The 18,861-nt window shown below is 56.8% G+C and overlaps 2 protein-coding genes across 9 annotated transcripts; both read left to right on the top strand.

Annotated features, from left to right (window-relative positions):
• The first annotated feature begins 1,734 nt into the window (after positions 1–1,734).
• Positions 1,735–6,090, top strand: Pycr1 (pyrroline-5-carboxylate reductase 1). Of its 4 annotated transcripts, none has more exons than XM_027955582.3 (8): positions 1,735–1,791; positions 2,125–2,238; positions 2,486–2,556; positions 3,177–3,356; positions 3,524–3,688; positions 3,950–4,042; positions 4,210–4,373; positions 5,158–6,090. In XM_027955582.3, exons 2-8 carry the CDS (start codon positions 2,172–2,174, stop codon positions 5,315–5,317), a joined length of 900 nt encoding a protein of 299 aa, XP_027811383.1. In that variant the 5' UTR covers positions 1,735–1,791; positions 2,125–2,171; the 3' UTR covers positions 5,318–6,090. The 4 variants fall into 4 exon arrangements, with proteins under 4 accessions (XP_027811383.1, XP_027811380.1, XP_027811382.1 ...); XM_027955579.3 differs by having other exon boundaries at positions 3,524–3,745; XM_027955581.3 differs by lacking the exon at positions 1,735–1,791 and adding an exon at positions 1,853–1,872 and having other exon boundaries at positions 3,524–3,745.
• Positions 6,091–10,853: 4,763 nt separating this feature from the next.
• On the top strand, positions 10,854–15,512 carry Mafg (MAF bZIP transcription factor G). Of its 5 annotated transcripts, none has more exons than XM_027955526.2 (3): positions 10,854–11,034; positions 14,729–14,790; positions 14,878–15,512. In XM_027955526.2, exons 2-3 carry the CDS (start codon positions 14,755–14,757, stop codon positions 15,328–15,330), a joined length of 489 nt encoding a protein of 162 aa, XP_027811327.1. In that variant the 5' UTR covers positions 10,854–11,034; positions 14,729–14,754; the 3' UTR covers positions 15,331–15,512. The 5 variants fall into 5 exon arrangements, with proteins under 5 accessions (XP_027811327.1, XP_027811328.1, XP_071459142.1 ...); XM_027955527.2 differs by lacking the exon at positions 10,854–11,034 and adding an exon at positions 11,519–11,547; XM_071603041.1 differs by lacking the exon at positions 10,854–11,034 and adding an exon at positions 11,546–11,603 and having other exon boundaries at positions 14,851–15,512.
• The last annotated feature ends 3,349 nt before the right edge of the window (positions 15,513–18,861 follow it).

Genomic DNA, 18,861 nt, shown 5'->3' with positions numbered 1-18,861 from the left:
TCCACCTGGGAGTCTCCGAGACTTGGGGCATGGGCAGAGGGGCTGCTGCCCTTTCTGGATAGCCCTTTCTGACAGCTTCTGAGCAGCCCCGAGGCAGGCCCCGATGGTCCTGTGGTACCACGTAAGCCCAGTGGCCTGGGCTGGCTGACTGGAGAGGGTACCCTTGAGTCAGTCAACAAGCTGGGTCTGGACCAATGTCTTCTACTTGGAGGGGGTGAGGGCTTAGGGCTCAACCGCAGATCCCCAAGGGCAGGTAGACAGCTGCTGGGTCTTGGGGCTGAGAAGGCTGGGGTCAGGAGGTCATGTCACAGGTGGGCCACGTCCATCCTGACTCTCAGGGGAGGGCTGGACATGATCCAGGAGGGACCCTGCTTTCTTCTTTCCTTCCTCTGATAGACAAAGCTTTGATACAAAGTACCTGTCACCAAGCCCCCAGTCTCCTCAATGGCCCAGGGGCTTTCTGCCCCCCGCACCCACGCCACCCGAATTTCAGAGATCCTGAGGTAAGGCAGAGGAGGGGCCTGGGAGAAGGGCTTTGGGAGGCTCGTCTCAGGGCTGGTCCTGCCATGGTTACTCCCTGGACCAGAGGATGGTCTTTGCTTTGTTTTTAGGAAAGAGTAAGATGTGTTGTTACCACTTGGAGAACAGTGCCCTTTACACAGGGAGCTCTGTTCTAGGAGTGTAAAGCAGACCTGGCTTCCTGTCGTGGGTCTGAGCTGCACTGTGGAAACCCACCATTACCCAGGCCCTCCCTTGGAGTGCAAAGACCAAACTCATCCCTCCCAAACAGGGCCCTGGTGTTGGTGGTAACAGTTAAAGGTCAAGGAGAAGGAAACCAGGGGGACAGGATGCCAGAGTTTGCAGCCAGGCCTGGAGGACAAACACATCTTAATCATTCTCAGGTTATTTTCTGAAGCAGCTTGTCCTCACCCTTTTGTTTTTTTTTGGGGGGGGGGGTGTTTGGTAATCCGGAATGGAACCCAGAGGTGCTTGACCACTGAGCCACATCCCCAGCCCTTTTTCAAATATTTTATTTAGAGACAGGATCTCACTAAATTGCACAGGGCCTCGATAAGTTGCTGAGGCTGGCTTTAAACCTTTGAACTCTGGTGATCCTCCTGCCTCAGCCTCCAGAGCCACTGGGATTACAGGCGTTGCCACTGCACCTGGCCCACAGCTGGTCCTCATTTAAGACACACAACAGAAAAAAAATGATACAGGACACCTCTGCCCTCCGTGGGGGATGGGTTGTCGTGGTGATCACTTCTACTATGCCATGGTCCTAGACTATCCTGCAGCCCCAACACAGGGAAATAGGTCCTGGGCATGCCCTGGGGCGCGGGAAGGATGACTACAGTCCTGTTCTCCCTAAAACCCAGGGCCTAAGAGTTCCAGGAACTTGGGGAGCTGGGGCACTACAGGATCGTCCTCCCCAATTTACGAGTTGAACACCACCTGTTCGGAGTGTGTGTAGAGGCCTGTGACCACCGAGTGGCCAGCTTCCAAAGGCGGTCTGCGAGGAAGCTCTACCGAGGAGACACCCACCCGGAGGGGTCTCCGGGCGGCTGCCTGGAAGCGCTAGCGCCTCCCACCCCCGGCGGCCGGAGTGGGGCGGGGCCGACCGGCCGGCCTCCGGAATGATGCAACACCCCAGGCTCCGGTCGCCGCTCCCGATTGGCCGGCGCGCGGCGGCTGCACCGAGGATTGGCTGGGGCAGAGGGGGGCGGGGCCGGGGCGCGGGTGCCGCGTGGCGGGCGCGGCGCTGCGGCGGGACAGCCTGCGCGGGTTTAGGTGGGCGGGGGTGCCGCGGGCGTTCTGCTGCTGGGGCGCGGGCAGGCGGGGGCTCGGACGTGGAGGGCCTCCTGGCGCTGGGTTCTCTCCCGGTCCTCTCTCATTCCCGGCGGCTCCCTGGCTCGTCCAGAGAGCTCGCGACCCTCGACAGCGGGCCGGGGACTGCGTTGTTATGGGCGGGGGGGGGGAGCTGGGACAGTTACCGAGCGGGACGCATGGGCAACATCCGGTTAGGCTGGCTGGGTTAGGAGGTAGGGGGGCGCCTGGCCGCCTGAGGAGTGGCCAGCCCTGGTGCTGACCACCTAACTTCCAGCTCTCCATCCTGCCCTGCAGAGCCGAAACCAGCTGTGAGGGCTTCGGGCTTCCGGCCTCCAGGCGTCATGAGCGTGGGCTTCATCGGGGCTGGCCAGCTGGCCTTCGCTCTAGCCAAGGGCTTCACATCAGCAGGTAGACTCTGGGGTCAAGAAGGGACCAAGTGGATGAGGTTGGGCCCCCTTACCCTGGGTAGGGCTGGGGCTGAAGGTGGGGGTCTGAGTTACTTGGCTTGAGTCCTGGGGGATTGGAAGCTTCCATATGTTTGGGGTTCCTCTTTTATCCTGAGGGTGGGATTTCTCTGCAGCTTCTTTCCCCCAAAGGTGGGAGAGAGAGGCCGGAATTGGCCTTGAGGGAGGAAAACTTGTCTTGCCCACCCCAGGTATCCTGGCTGCCCACAAGATAATGGCCAGTTCCCCAGACATGGACCTGGCCACAGTTTCTGCCCTCAGGGTAGGTACTGGGCAGAGGGTAGGCAGGAAGGCTGGGTTCCTAGAGAGTCAGTGTCTGGGGCTGGGTGTTGGGCAGCCCTGACAGTGGCTGGGCCTGGGCTGGTGTGTCTCCAGGTCCTGCCTCCTGGCCCTGCCTATGGCTTCCATTGCTGGTGGTATGCAAGGCTGGTGGGAGCAGGGAGCTCTGGGAGTCAGCTCACAGGGAGCCCTGGGAGTCAGGCAGATGGGGCCATAGCAGAAGGCCAGACAAGACACACCTGGGGCTGAATAGAGCTTCAGTTTGTCACCTCTGAGTCAGGATTCCAGATCTAAGGGTAGGCAAGCTTTCAACTGGAGACTGTTACCCATACCTGAAGAGCAGGCATCTCTGGAGGCTGCATCCTGAGATGGGGGAGGGGGTTGGGGTTGTGGCTTGCATGCAGTGTCCCTTTTCTGTCTGCAAAGGGGACTCGATGAAGAACAGAGTGCTTCCTGCATTTCTGGGTGAGAAGGCAGCTGAGGGTGTTCCAGGCTCTGTGCTGTGGGCCCTCAGCTCAGCCTGTAACTGGCCCAGCAGCCTCTGGGTTAAGCAGAGGGGAGGACAACTTCTGGGGCAGTCTGAGTTGCCTTACATTTCTGCAGAAGATAGGGGTGAACCTGACACCCCACAACAAGGAGACTGTGCGGCACAGTGACGTGCTCTTCCTGGCCGTGAAGCCGCATATCATCCCCTTCATCCTGGATGAGATTGGCACTGACATCGAGGACAGGCACATCGTGGTGTCCTGTGCAGCTGGTGTCACCATCAGCTCCGTTGAGAAGGTGGGTGCTGTGGGCTGGGTTCACGGGGCCTGCTGGGGTGGGGGTGGGGCTCGCCATCTGTGAGTGGGCAGGAAGTGTTCCACTAGGGCAGCACGTCCATACGTATGCCTACCTGAGGTGAGGATGGGTGGCCAAGGCCAGGGTGACACACCCCGTTTCTTCTCCAGAAACTGACAGCATTTCGACCAGCGCCCAAGGTTATTCGGTGCATGACCAACACCCCAGTTGTGGTGCGAGAGGGGGTTACCGTATATGCCACGGGCACCCATGCCCAAGTGGAGGATGGCAGGCTCCTGGAACAGCTCCTAGGCAGCGTGGGCTTCTGCACAGAGGTGGAGGAGGACCTGATTGATGCTGTCACAGGGCTCAGTGGCAGTGGCCCTGCCTATGTGAGGGCTGGTAGTAGTGGGTGGTGACTGGGGGGAGTTGAAAGTTCCTAGGGTTCTGGGGTACCCTCTGTTCCTGCTTCCCTTGGAGGGCTGGGTGGGAACTTCATGGCTGTGGGAACTGGTGCTCTCTTGCACTGAGCTCTGGGCCACAGAGGGAGAGGAAGAGAGGCCAGGACTGTGGCTCAGGGTGCCTTCTCCTTGCAGGCATTCACTGCCCTGGATGCCCTGGCTGATGGCGGTGTTAAAATGGGACTTCCAAGGCGCCTGGCAGTCCGCCTTGGGGCCCAGGCCCTTCTGGTCAGTGTTTCCTGATCCTCTGGTGAGGGTGGTTCATTGCCAGCTCTGACACTGTACACAGGGGCAGACGGGTGGGGAGTTGGCTATTACTGTGCTGGAGTGGCTGGGGACTGTGCTTGCAGAGGCAGGGGGATGGCCCATCCCCATTAGTACCTCTCTGGCTGCAGGGAGCCGCCAGGATGCTACTGGACTCGGAAGAGCACCCAGGCCAGCTCAAAGACAACGTCTGCTCTCCCGGCGGGGCCACCATCCACGCCCTGCACGTGTTGGAGAGTGGGGGCTTCCGCTCCCTGCTCATCAATGCTGTGGAGGCCTCCTGCATCCGCACGCGGTGAGGACCTCTACTGCCCCATCCTGCTGCCCATTCCAGCACACTATAGCCTTGGCCCTACAGGGGCAGCTCAGGGCAAATTATTTATTGAGCTGTGGCCTAGACTTGGGCAGGACACAAGGAACACCGAGCTTCCTGGAGTCACTCTGAAGTGCCCCCCTCACCCCCCTCCATAGTCCTGTGGGCGTCTACATGTGACGAAAGCTTCTCCAGGCTGCACTGTCGTCCCTGTGCAGTTTCATCAACATGGCCAGAGGACTGGGTTGGAAGGGCAGCCTGGCATGTCAGAGAACCCTGGGGTCCGGCTTCAACACCCTCCTGCCCTGTCTGGGGATTAAGGGAGTTAGATAAGTGTCCTGGCCCAAGGAAAGCTTGGTGAGAGTTGAAAGAAAACTGCTGGGATTCTGCGGCTGGTCCAAAGCGGAGCCAAGTCTACAGGGTGGCCGGCAGCACCTTTCTGGCCACAGTGCCCACTGGCTAGTGCAAACTCCCAGACTACTGAGTGGCACTGCCCGACAGCAAGCCCCACGCAGGGCTGCACTGCAGGGGAGACAGGAGTGGCAGGAGGCTAGTCCTGCAGTCAGGTAGCGAGAGCTCAGGGACTGAGGCATGCCACAGAGAGATGTGTGACCCTGAGCCACCTTGAATGGGGTTAGTGGGAGCCCTGCAGCTGTGCAGGGAAGGCAGGTTGTATGGCACAGCACCACTGAGGTGGGTAGACCCTAGGAGCTGTGGCCTCCAGAAGGAGGCAGAGGCCTGAGCCCAACCCTTGCTGCCTGTCCAGGGAACTGCAGACCATGGCCGACCAGGAGAAGGTCTCACCTGCTGCCATCAAGAAGACTGTTCTGGACAAGGTGAAGCTGGACTCCCCTGCAGGGGCCTCTCTGTCCTCTGGCCCTGCCAAGCCACTGGCCCGCAACCTGGCCTCGGCAGGCAAGGAATGATGCACCCTGCCTCCACCTGCTCTCCCTCCCTCCCTCCCCTCCTCCTCTTGTTATTTTGCCCACCCTGGGCCTGGAGTCCTTGGATTCAATAGATCCTCCCACCTGAGCCTCCAAGTGCTCAGACTGCACGTGCATACTACCGTGCCCAGCCTTTCTCTCCGCTTCTTGCTCTCCTGGCTCCAGGCTCTTGTCCTGGGGGGTCTCCAACCCTTCAATGGGCATCTGCCCACAGTCTGGGTCAGCCAGGGTTGTGGCCAGGGAGGGGCATATCCCCTTTCACTGGGAGCCTCCATGATTCCCAGGCTTCAGCCCATAACAGGGATGGGCTCTTTGACCTCTTCACACCCCGAGCTTTTTATATAGCTGTAGCCTGAGGTCTTCACCCCCCTCAACCGCAGTGTCAGCTGGTGTGGGCTTGCCCCTTCTTTTTGCAAAGGTCAGTGGTAGAGCACCTGGCATGGCAAGGCCCTGGTTCCGTTCCTAGCACCCAACACAGAAAGACCCAAGGGCCCTTTTCCACTCCCCACTCACCCTCCCTCCTGTGTGCTGGCAGAGGATCACGGGCGTCTTGAGCTTGGTGCCAGGGACCCAAGTTGTCTTGGCCAGCTGCCCAGCTTCCTCAATCCTGTCGAGTATTTGGGAAGAGGACTCCTTGGGTAGCTGCTGAACTTCCAGTGACCACCAGCACACTCAGGCCATCACACTCCTGATCTGCCTGGTGGGGTGCGTCACTTCCCTCCCGACCTTTAGGTTGAATAAACTGTTTTCTGAAAGCTCTCAGTGCCCTGACTTCTAACTGCCACTTGTGAGGGAGGCCTCTGCACCCGAGAGTGTAATGCTGAGGGCCTAGCCAGCAACTCGTGGTCCAAGCCCTGCAGTCCCAAGGCAGCCAGGCTAAGGCCCCCAGAAACAGAGGGCTGGGAGCTTCTGGGCCTCATCCATTACAGACTTGCCTAGAAGCTGGCACTGACAGAGGCTTACATCCAGCTGTGGCCAGCAGGGCCAGGTTCCTGATGAGAAACCCTTAAGGAAGGTATATTGGAGTTTGCTACAGAAATGTAACCGATAGAATACACACAGAGAGACCCTAAAATGGCAGGGGGTGGGCTAGCAGGTTGGAGACCCTAACGCATTGGCAGGACAAGCAGATGTTCTAGTTCAAAATCTGGCAGGCAGGAAAAATCAATATGGTAGAGAAAATCTGAAACTGTGAGTTGGAAAAATTCTCCCTTACCTGGGAGAGGATTGGTCTTTTCTGTTACTTAGGCCTTCAACTGATTGGATGAGGCCCACCTACATCCTGAAGGGCAATCTGCCTTATTGAGTAACATTTTGCTCTTACCTGATGTTAAATTCAACTGATTTACATGTTCATCTCATGCAGAAATGCCTTAGCAAAAACACCAGAATAATGTTTGAATAGATATCTGGGTACAGTGTGATCCCATCAAGGCCACACATAAAGTGCACCCCCACAGGAGGCTCAGACTGGAGGACACAGCTGGGATCAGCAGCAGTGGACACTGCTCTTGTGAGGGGAAGTACCAGGCGGGTGGGGGCCTCTCTTGCGGTGGGGAGCGGATCAGAGGGCTTCTCAAGGGACTCTGCGGCAGGGCTTTGTTCCAAGTCCTCCTCCTCCTGGGCCCTTCAGAACCAAGGCCGGTTGGGGTAGGCAGAGGGGTACTTTGGGACAAGAATCCAGCCTGTCAAGGGGAGAAGAGAGTTGGAGAGGAAAATGGGGGGTGGTATATAGCAAAACAGGAGGTTGAGGTCATATTCTTCCTCTTGGCCATGGAGAGCCCTGGTCCTCCCCACACACTGATGTGGACCAAGATGAGGGTGGGTGGGTTGGGATCTGGCAGCACAGCAGGTGAGCTGTGGACAAGCCAGGGCTGGGCAAGGAGGACCAGGATGACATGTGTAGGCCCCTTCTGAGGCCTGGGCCCCAGTGCAGACCCCTAGGCTGTGTGGGTAGGTGGGCACTGGGATGGGCAGTGAACTTCCCAGCCTCATAGCCATGGGCACCCAAAATCATTCCCTTCTCTGAAAAGAGTCCTTGGCAGTATAGGAGACCCTGATGTCCTCCCCTGAGCAAAGAGACTGACCCAGATGCCATGTGTCTGCCCGAGGACTCAACTGTTCCCTCCAGGTCAAGGTCAGTCCCTATTTGGGTACCTCCTGTCAGGCACTGACCAACAGAAAGATGAGTGCTTGGCACAGTGCACCTGGTCTGGGCATGAGGGAAGCCAGCAGGCCAGCCAGGTGCTTCGGGTGAGGCACGGTCCCGAAGAAGGCAGGGCCTGGGTCCAGACAGGCTCTGCAAGGAGGTATTGGTACCGGCTTATTCAGAACATGACTGGGACAGAGCTCCACAGTGGTGCATACCTATGATCCAGCACCTCAGGAGGCTGAGGCGGGAGGGATGCAAGTTCAAGGTCAGCCTGGGCAACTTAGATCTTTAGATCTTGTCTTAAAAAGAATAAAAATAAAATAAAAAAAATATATATATATATATCTTTTTTTTTTTTTTTTAAAGGAAGGGGGCTGGGGCTGTGGCTCAAGCGGTAGCGCGCTCGCCTGGCATGTGTGCGGCCCAGGTTCGATCCTCAGCACCACATACAAACAAAGATGTTGTGTCCGCCGAAAACTAAAAAATAAATATTAAAAAAATAAATAAATAAAAGGAAGGAAAAAATAATTATAAGGGCCTTGGACGTAGCAGTGCTTGTCTAGCACACATGAAGCCCTGGTTCAATCTCCAGCACACAAACAAACAAAAAATAAATAAATAAAATTAATCAATTAAAAATTATATAGAGAGAAGGTGCCAGATTTCAGCAGGCAGGCTTGTGAGGCTTCCCAGTGAGGCTCCTGGTTGGGACTGGGTTGGAGCCAGACCAAGCCTGAAAGAGGGTGTGGGGCAAGCTGTGGGGACATGTCTATCTGGAGCCAGCAAGAGGGTGAGCCTAGCAAAGCCAGACAGGGACACATCTTCTCACAGATCCAGAGCAAGCTGATGAAGAGGGTTCCAGGGACGGGGAACCCTCTCGGTCCCTGATGCTGGCAGCGCTGATCCCTCCCAGTCTTGGGGTACAGCTTGGAGTGAGCCACACTGCCCTGGGCACAACAGCTGGAGGACGCAGTGGGAGAGCCAGCTCCTTCAGCTTGGTCCAGCTTCTCCTGTTTCCTAGCTGGAATGGCCCTTGACACCAGCCTGTTTGGCTGGGCCTTTGCCCTGTTCACCTCTGACAGTTCTTTCCTGTTCCAGGCCAACCCCTGTCTGTGGTCCCTGTGCAGGTCAGGCTTCAGAACAACTGGGTCAGAAACCCCTGCAGGCAGAGAAGGAGGATGTCCACCTGCACAGAGAGAAAGCAGGAATAACCCCTGTCTGGGTGTGGATTCCAGCCATGTCCCATGTACCCTCAGCCTCCCAGTGGCAATCAGGCTGGGGCCTGCTGCTCTCAGGAGGGGGCAGTGGAGTGCTAAGGTCAGCCCATGGAGGGTGCAGACTAGCCTGAGAAGGGGCTGTGGGGGCCAGAGGCTGTCAGAGTTTCCTGCAGATGGTAGTATTCAACTAGGGTGGGAAACAAGGTGCTGGAGGTGTGGAGAGAGCCTGACCAGGGAGTCAGGCCTGAGCATTGCCCCCAGCAGAGGTTCCACAAAGATCAGCCCCTAAGGTCCTTGCACCCTTGGGCTTTGCATCTCTTCCTTTATCATCCTCATCCTGGGTGCTGGCTCAAGGGGGCGCCACGGAGCCATTCCCCTCATCCTTTGTTTTTGTTTTTGGAACCAGGGATTGAACTCAAGGATGCTTAACCACCTAGCCACATCTCTAGCCTTTCTGTCTTTTCTTTTTCTTTTCTTTTTTTTTTTTTTCAATATTTTTATTTTAGTTTTAGTTGGACACAATACCTTTACTTTATTTTTATGTGGTGCTGAGGATTGAACCCAGGGCCTCGCACATGCTAGACGAGCCCTGCACCTCTGAGCCACAACTCAACCCCTCTTTTTTTTTTTTCCAAACATTTTAGTTGTAGATGGACAGTATGCCTTTATTTTATTTATTTATTTTTATGTGGTGCTGAGGATCAAAACCAGTGCCTCACATGTGCTAGGCAAGTGCTCTACCATTGAGCTACAACTCCAATCCATCCCTAGCCCTTTTAAAAATTATGTTTTCTTCTTTCTTTCTTTTTTTTTTTTTTTGGTATCAGGGATTGAACTCAGGGGCACTCAACCACTGAACCACATCACCAGCCCCTAAAATTTCTTATTTTTAAAAATATTTATTTATTTTTGTTGTAGTTGGACACAATACCTTTATTTAATTACTTTTATGTGGTGCTAAAAGGCTGTGCATGTGCTAGGTGAGCGCTGTACCACTGAGCCAAAACCCCAGTCCCTAAAGTTTCATATTTTGAGACAAGGTCTCACTAAGTTGTTTAGGGCCTCACTAAGTTGCTGGGTTGGCCTCTGTGGTACCTTCACTCTCCATTCAGTGGCTCTTTCTTCTGTCGTTTCACCTTCTTGCCCACCTGGCAGGATGGGTCATATTTCTCGGCTTTACTCCAGATAAGAGAGGAGGACTGAGTAGAAAGTTCAGAGGTTGAAAGGAACAATTGCATGCCTCCCATTTCCATGTTGCCCTTTGTAACTTCCTCTGCTGGGAGTTTTCAAGAGCAGTGGTGTTTCCTTACAGAAAGTGCAGGCGAGAAAGAAATGGGAGAGAAAAAGGGCAACTGACGACATTAACTCTTTTCCTTTTATTTTTTAAGGGGGAGTCTTGTGAAGCCTCCCAGGGTGGTTTTGAACTCCTGCCTTAGCCTCCAGAGTAAGCTGGGAGTACAGGCATGTGCCACACCTGGACCACATCAACTCTTTGTTTAACTGCACACTTACTATGCGACAAGACACCGCTTGGGAGCCCCCTCCCCAGGCGTCCTCTGTAGCGTGGAGTCTTGGGAATTAGGGCCACTGGTGAATGTTCTCCGGGGCCTTGTGCACACTGCACAATTCCAGGGACTGAGGCTGGGGTTTCGGCTCTGCCCCTGAAGAGCGCGCGCCCTCCGGCCTGCTGCGCGACCGGGGACCAAGCAGGCCCAGCGGCTACGTGGGGTAACCAACGGCATAACGGTGCAAGAACTTGAAACACGAAGGTCCTCTCCGTCAGACCTAGAGCCCGGGTCCGCGCCTACATCTGGAGGCGCGGCCCCGGTGGGCTACGCCCACAAGTTGAGACTGGCGCCGCACCTTCACCCCGTTCCCTCCCGGCGCCCGGCTGACTCCGGCTACCCTGGGCGGCACCGCGGCAGGGGCGTGGCCGGCCGGGCGCGCGCCCGGGCCTGGTCCCGCGAGAGCCGACCGGGGAGAGGGGTCGGGAGCGCGGCGCGTGTTGCTAGGGGCTACGGCGCCCGGGCGCGCAGGCGCAGTGAAGCACGCCCGCCCGTCGACTCGCCGCCGCCGCGCCTTCCCCTTTAAGCTGAGGCCGGCCGCGTCGCCGCTTCATGAATGGAGCCCACGTGACCAAACATCATGTGACGTCTGAGGAGCGGCGGCGGCGGCGGCGGCGGCGGATCCCGAGCCCGGTCCGGCCCGGCCTTCCCAGTGCGCTCGGCTCGGCCCGCGCAGACGGCCAGCACCCCCAGCCCCGGCCCGGACCCCTCGCGCCGGCCCAGCCCCGCGCGGCCCCGCCCCGGCCCGCCCGGGCCCGCAGTGTGGTGAGTGCGCGGGGCCGGGGCCGCGGCGGCGGGGCAGCGCGAGCGGGGCGGCGGGGCCCGGCCGCGGGTGTGCTTCGCGCCCTGTCGCGGCCCGTGCCTCGATTTGCCCACCGGCCAGGACCCAGAGCCTGGTCACCGCCGCCGGGTGCGGTGGGCCCGGAGACGGCGAGGCCGAGAGCGGGTGGCGCGCGGCGGACCGACACCGGCGCCCCGCGGGGGGCGCGAGGGAAGGGCGGGGCCGGGCGGGCGCGGGGTCCGCGGGCGGTCGCGCCGGGCCGAGCTGCTGACTCATCAGGTGTCTGTCGCGTCTCCGCGCGCTGGGTCCCCGCGGGTCGGCAGGGGCGGCGGCGGCGGCGGCGGGGAGACCCCGCTGCGCGGCTTCGGCCCGCCACGCGCGTGCGAGCCCAGCGGAGACGTGCTGAGTCATCAGCATGAGGTCACTCGGTGCTCCCGCTGACGCTCGGCGGGGGCGGGGGCCGGCGGGCCGGGCCGCGGTGGCGGAAGGAGGGCCAGGTGTGGGGCGGCGAGGGTCGGGCCCTGTTCAAGTTTTGCAGAGCTGCGAGGAGGGCGTGGGTGTCACGCTGCAGGTTTTCTCCCGGGGTGGAAGGTGAAGCCCGGGCCTGCGCATCCCTCTCAGGCAGTTCCCGGGCAGCTGGCCCTGATCCCACGGCTGGGGCAGTTCCCCAAACTGGGAAACAGTTTTCTGAGTGAGAAGATGGGAGGAGCTTAGGTGGGTTGAGCTTGCCCGGCTGGGAAGCTGGCATTCTCTGCGACTGGTAGGGCCCCTGTGACTGGTCTGGCCGGCCAGGCTGGGCCTCCCCTGATGGAGAAGACAGGGAGGCAGTGGGAGAAAAAGGGGTGTGTGACATAGAGGAAGCAGGGACAGTTTTACCAGGAAATTGCGAATGAGAGGAAGTGGGGGACCTAGACAGCAGGTGGGAACCTTGGGTTACCGGCATGGTATAGAAGAATGCAGTTCCAGTCCCCCTAAAGTTTGCCCACGTGAGTGTGGGGTTTCAGTGTTGTGTAAAGTTAGCGAAGACTGTGCCCTGATGGGTGTGTAGCCTAGTAGCTGGGGGTTCAGAACAGCCTGAGAGTGGTGTGGCTTTGGAGGGCTGGAGCAGAAAAATAGGCACTTACTCTTCTGTACTGCTTCTTTTGCTCAGGGTTCATGGCTGGGTTAGGCTGACATTGTGGTTGCACTCAGGGATGCTCCCAACCCAAATGCAGTACTCTGACTTAGACTCTTACTTACTGAGCCCTGGAGCTTGTAGGGGCCAGGTGTCTTCACACTTTAGCTCATCCTTGGTGTAGAATTATTTTGTCCCAGGAAAATTCAGAGTTCCAGAGAGTGTGTGTGTGTATGTGTGTGTGTTTAAGTCTTCTCAGTCATTTGTTTCAGTGGAAACTAAACTTTCGATTGTTTTCAAAAGGTGATTGTCTGGAGAGGATGGGTCTGGAGTTTCGGGTGCCAGAGCATCCAAACTCCTGCCTAGGAATTTTGGTAATTAGGGTTTGCAGGCCAGGATGAAGGAGCAAGGACAGCTGTCTTGCCACTTGCTTTTCCTTTCTTGGCTCTCAGCCTTGAGTGGTTGGCCCAGAGTCTCTTGGAAGTCTTTGGGTGTGACCAACAGTGCCTCCTCCATGAGGCAGGGTTGGCCTATAGGTAAGCGAAAGGTGAAGGATGCCTGGGCCCCTTCACCAGGCTTCAAGACCCGAAGGAGGGCTGAGATGGGGTCAGTGCCACAGGGCCAGGGAACGAAAGCGTAAGGGTCAACTCCCATACACTCACCTGACTCTTTGGCACCCCTTGATCATCCAGCCTTGGGATCCCCCTCCTCTGGCTCAGTGTTTCTCCAGGCAGGCAGCTGGAAGCACCAGCTTGCTGAGACCTGCCCTTCCCCCACCATGCACACATGCATACACACATGCACACACACACCTTTGATTAGGAGACGATTGGCTGTACTTGTGCTGAGTTCAGGCCTTCTGCAGAGGGTGAAATCTGTTGAGGAGGCACTTTTTGGCTCCCAGTTGCCACACTCGGCACTTTTCTATGTGGTCTCCTCAGGAAGTCACCATTGTCATTGTGCTTAGCAGTCAGGGTAGGGAAGGACGGGGGTGAGAAGAGCCTGTGCCAGGGCAGCATCCCTGCATCCTGTCTGTGCTCAAGGTGGGAGAGCTCCTGTAGGCTCTGCTCTGCGGACCTGGCTCCTGGAGTGGGCTTGGGGCCAGCATGTGGGACAGGCAGATCCCCTGAGGACCTATAACTCTGATCTTCTGCCTTTTGATCTGGAAGAATTCTTGCCTCTCCGATGCTCTTGGTGGCCTGGTGTGGGGAGGTGTCTTTGGCTTCTCCAGCCTATTCTGCAAGCAACCTGGTCTCTGGGTGCAAGGCTAGGTAATGTAGGGTCTCTAGTGGGAACATATATCCCTACTTCCCCAGCCACACTCTATCTCCCCTGATGAGGGTGAGGGTGAGAAGTCCCCTCAGCCCCCCTTCCCCACAGTTATCTGAAGTGCTTGGCCCTGCTGTCCAGTTACCTCCTGTATCTAACCTGGAAAGGAGTGGGTAGTACACTGGGGTGGTCTTTGCCCAAGGGTCTGGTGGAGGCTGAGCCGGGTGGAGATTCCCTGGACTAGGTGCACAAAAATGTTCTGGCAGGGCTTCAGAAAATAGAAAGTGAGGTTGGGGTGCCAAAGAGTCAGGTGAGTGTATGGGAGTTGACCCTTGTGCTTTCGTTCCGCGGCCCTGTGGCATGGACCCCAGACAAGGAGTCAGAGAGCAGTCAGGCTGACTCCTGCCTTCTTCCAACTGAGCAGGCCCCCAGTGCGGGTAACTGGGGAACTTTGTGAAACACCCTGGTGGGGGTGAGGCAGGGCATAGGATGCTGCAACTTAAAGCCACAGGATGGTTACTCCATCATTAAATGAGGTGGACAGGGAGGACTGGCGGGGTCTGGAGTCTCTTCTAGCTGGATAGCCTGCTAACTGGAAAGTGGTGGGAATCTCTGACCAGCCCTGAAAACACAGCATAGCTGGGAGGCCCACCCCTGACCTCAGACATCTTTGGGAGATTGAGGCCTGAATCCCCAAGGGACAACCCCCTGAGCCCTGGAGGGAGCAGGAACCCGAGGACTTAGAGAAGACAGCAGTAGGAGGTGGGACCCTAGGATACACAGCACAGTCGCTGGCTGGCCCTCACCTGCTGTTGGCACCAGCAGCAGGTCTCCTGGGGTGCTGGCTGTTGGCTGGCCTCAAGAGCAGGCTGGGCTTGGAGGGAGGGGTATGCTGAGTCAGCATGACTCGCCAGGCACAGTGAGCTCTGGGGCAGCACTGGGGTTATTTTTAAAGCTCCGCTTCCTTCTAGGCTTGCCCCTCCCGCAGATTATTCCTTCTAATCTCTCCCCCTGCCCCTTTGTCTTGCCCCTGGCTCCCTCATAGCCTTCAGTTCCCCTTCCCCCATCAGATCTCCCTGACCTGGTTCTCTAGGGGCAGGGTGGTCAGGAGCAGCCCAACTCAGGAGAGAAAAGCCCAAAGGTACCAGGGGAATGGGCATATTAGGGGCAGGGCTCTGGGGGCTGGGTGGCAGGCTCCCTGGAAGGATGTGTATGTGAAACTTGTGTGAACTGGGGAGGGCAGGGCAGGGATGGTGTGGTCTGCAGGGTCCTGACCCCTGCCCTATGTCTTGCAGAGTGGCTGCTCACTGTGCCCCGGGTTATGACGACCCCTAATAAAGGAAGCAAGGCCTTGAAGGTGAGTGGGCAGAACAGGGGAGGCTGTGGTTGGGCAGCGTGGAGCGAGCGCCCTGCTCAGCTGCCACCCTGCGCTATGCTACTGTAGGTGAAGCGGGAGCCAGGTGAGAATGGCACCAGCCTGACGGATGAGGAGCTGGTGACCATGTCGGTTCGTGAGCTGAACCAGCACCTGCGGGGCCTGTCCAAGGAGGAGATCATTCAGCTGAAGCAGCGCCGTCGCACACTCAAGAACCGGGGCTATGCGGCCAGCTGCCGCGTGAAGCGGGTAACACAGAAGGAGGAGCTGGAGAAGCAGAAAGCCGAGCTGCAGCAGGAGGTAGAGAAGCTGGCCTCTGAGAATGCCAGCATGAAGCTGGAGCTCGACGCCCTGCGCTCCAAGTATGAGGCCCTGCAGAACTTCGCCAGGACCGTGGCTCGCAGCCCTGTGGCCCCAGCTCGGGGCCCCCTTGCCGCCGGCCTGGGGCCCCTGGTCCCTGGCAAGGTGGCCGCCACCAGTGTCATCACAATAGTAAAGTCCAAGACGGACGCCCGGTCATAGGGACATGTGGGATTGCCGGGCAGGTCTTCGAGGGGCCACTAGGCGCATGGCGAAGTCAGCAGCCCTGTCCCACTTCCTCCTCCTTTTCCCTCTCCTTCCTCTTCCCCTTCTCCCTTCTTTTCCCTTCCCTGCAAAGCACAACCTGTTCCCCAGGGGCACTGGGCTGAGCCCCTTTGATCTCATCTTGTCGTCAGTGCGTGTGTTTGTACGCTGGGATTGGTCAGTTCGGTGGTGATGTTGGGTTGCTCCTAACCCTCTTTGTACCTAGGCCATGCAGGCTAGGAGTCTAGAGTGGGCACTGTGGGAATGGACAAGAGAATGGGAAAGCCAGTGAGCAAACTGGGCCTCAAGGTCTGCCCTCCCCTCCTCCGTGCCCACAGCCCACAGCCCACAGGCTGCCGGGCTTAAATGGGACTGGAGGGGTTCTCTCTCTTCAGACCTGGCAAGCAGCTCGCTAAGCCCAGAAGGAAGAGAGGGGCTCTGCTCTGAAGAGTGGGGTGTCCTTGAGGGCCCTGGACAGGTAGGTCACCTGCCTGGGCACTGTGGGTGCTGGGGCAGGGGCTGTGGCGCTCAAACCTGACACGGTGCACTGAACAAGACTAAATCACTGGCCGTGAGCGTGCGTGGAAGGTATGTCAGTGTGTCCTGCAATGGGTCCCGTGTCACTGTTTACATGACCTATTTGTGTGGTTATATAGCCCTTTATTTAAAAGAGAAGTTCCTTTTACGAAGTTATTAAATTATATGTTTAAGAGCTAAAGAGAAAAAAAAGAGCTGCAGAGTATTTATAAAATTGTCTTTTAAAAAAAAGCAAGTAAAAAGAACATTTGACCATATAAATGGAAAAGGGAAGAAAGTATAATAGTAACTTTGCTAGTTTAAAAAAAAAAAAAAAAAAAAAAACACCCAAAAAACAAAAACAAAAAAAATCCCTTCTTGTAAACTTACGGACAACTCTTTGTGGCTGTTGGAATTTAGTTTTTATATACACAGAGTTATCAGACATTATTTATAAAACTTAGTTTAAAAAAAAAAAAAAAAAAGCCAAGCCGCGCGCCGACCAGAGGCCGTCCTCTTTGATATCTCTTTTGCAATTGTACCGAAAGTGACTTACTACTCCTTTGCCCTTCCTGCTTCCGTCTCTTGCCGGTGCCGTGGTGTTGTCCGTGCCTGGTGAGGTTTTGTGCAGCCCGTAAAGTGCTGGTGCTTCTGGTGACCTTTGACCTGTGGCCGTCCCTTTTTGTGTATTTTCCCGTGTTTGTTTTTTGGGTTTGGTTGTGTTTTTGCTTCTGCTGGCTTGTTGGACCTCAGCCGAGCCAGGGTCCCTGATGGCGCCTCCTCCACTGGAGTGAGGGCGTCTGCCTGCCAGCCCAGCCTTTTCTGCTTTCAGAGCCTGCCCCTTGCCCAGGTAGTCTGCCAGGGGGCTCTGCCACTCCCACCTGTGCTGAGCCTTGGCTTCATCGGTGGGTCTGTGGCTTGGGCTGACCCACTGGCTGTATAGGTGAAATTGAGGGGCCATCCAGAGCTTCAGTGCTGCTTCCACATTCACCACCCCTGGCCCTGCCTGGGTGGTGGTATTGCAGGGACCAAGGAGTCACTGTGGGTTCCCACAGGGCCGTGGCTAAGCTGTTCCTGGCTGTCTTCCTCCTGGCTTTGGCTTTATTCCTATAGACCACAGATGGGGTGGGACACTCAAGGAACCCACCCTAATAGGTTGCAAATCCTACTGCTCACTTACCCCTTAGCTGTTTCCATGCTGTGGTGTGCTGCTTCCTGCGCAGAATGGACAGGGGCCCCACCTGGGGAGCCCCTTCTCTGCTTCACTGTGAGGGCCTAGGCAACCTCCACCAATTCCAGACAAGGGCTTGGACTCCAAAGCTGGCTCTGTCCCTTCCCTGCTGGTCTCTGCTGGCAGCTCTTGGCTCCAGGCCCTTCTTCCTCCTCTCTTTGGGAATCTGTGTCTTCCAGGGATCGCTGCTTAACTTGGAGGTGCTTCTCTGTGGGGTCCCAGCCCACTTCCCTGTTCCAGCTACCTGGCAGAGGCTGCCAAAATTCTGGGCTTGGTTCAGGAAGCTCCTCATGGGATGTGACCAGAACTGGTGCCTATGTCCTCCGCCCCCAAAAGAGGTATAGCCCCATCTCTGGGCATGTGGGCTTTGGCCTCTTGACAGGGTTGCTGGTGTCCTCTTTGGGGGGGCCCTGGATTCCTGAAAAGCACAGGAATGTGGGCTGGTGAGAGGAAAGACTTTCACTTCATGGACAACAGGATTTTCACCCAGAATTCGATCTGGTGTGCTATGGGGTGGGAGCTGGGCATCTGCCAGCTCCAGTCTTGAGGGGCTTCTTCAGTTTAGGGTGCTCAGACAGACCTGTTGGTACCTGTGGCTGCTACAAAATGGGAATTCTGACTTGACTGAGTCACCTGATGACTTCATGCCTTCCTTCAGTCTGGCTGTCTAAATGGGAGCCAGAAGCAAGCTGCTGCTGTTGGCTACAGCAGCAGAGTTGGAATGGATCAAGTTTGTCCCTAACAGAGGGGTAGGGGCAGGCCCTCTATGTCGTCTGGTCCTGGCTGGGGTGGGGTCATCACCCCCAGGTGATGAACAATGCTCTCCAGGTGTAGAGCTAGAGAGCATGTGGTGGGTGCCGTGAGGAGGAGGTTGGGCCAGTGCTGAGCAGAAGTTGCTGTCTTGGTTTGGTGTACAGAAGTAGCTCTGAGGTTGGTGAAGCTGTGCTTCCTTCTGTGGTTTTTGGATTTGGAGCAACTGTTCCTTGGGTCCATCAAACTAGGGCCGCATCACCCCTTTCCCTTCACCTTGATTTCTTGACAGTAAATCCTGTGTCCACATGTGACTATTGGCTGTCTTTCTGATCCTTGTTGATTATGTTTTCTTGCTGTGAGGGTATTGTGTTCTTTTTTATCAGCTTTTCTGACACAGTGAATTGAGGGTTTTGGCTGAGGCCAGGTTTCCCAGACTTGTCCGCCTAGTAAACCATAATGTGTGTCTTCCCTCCTATCTTGACTTTGCCCCCTTCCTCCTTTATCCTAATGTGGATGCTCAGATTTCAGAGGGGAGGGGGAAGAAGTGAACAGGTCAGCTCTTGCCAAAATCAGTGGCCCCAGAGAGCTCTCCCTGTGGTCCCTGGCTGCTGCTCCAGGATGGTGCTTCCCTCAGTAGAGGCGCTCCATGACTGCTCTGTGTTGTGTACTAGGCTTTCTGCTCAACAGGCCTTCCTGCAGGCTACTCTCCGTCCACACTTCAGGTCTGTATGCACACCTCTGTCAGCAGCAGCTTCTTTGTGCAGTGCCTGGGCTGACATCTCTGATCAGCTGCAGCCTGCTTTGGGATGGTGGTCCGGCCATATCCCTACTGCCCCCTACCTGGAATAGCCACTTGGCCAGTGCTCCCATCCACAGCTGGCAAACCTGAGCCACAGCCCGCTGCACCGTTTCCGCTCTGGGATCTTGTGACTTACATTTTTAGGCTGTGGTTTGGTGAAAGGAACCAACACATTAACGATTTTTTCCCC

This window comes from Marmota flaviventris, chromosome 17 (assembly GCF_047511675.1).
Source record: "Marmota flaviventris isolate mMarFla1 chromosome 17, mMarFla1.hap1, whole genome shotgun sequence".
Taxonomy (NCBI): Eukaryota; Metazoa; Chordata; class Mammalia; order Rodentia; family Sciuridae; genus Marmota; species Marmota flaviventris.
This window is presented reverse-complemented; position numbering and strand designations above follow the sequence as displayed.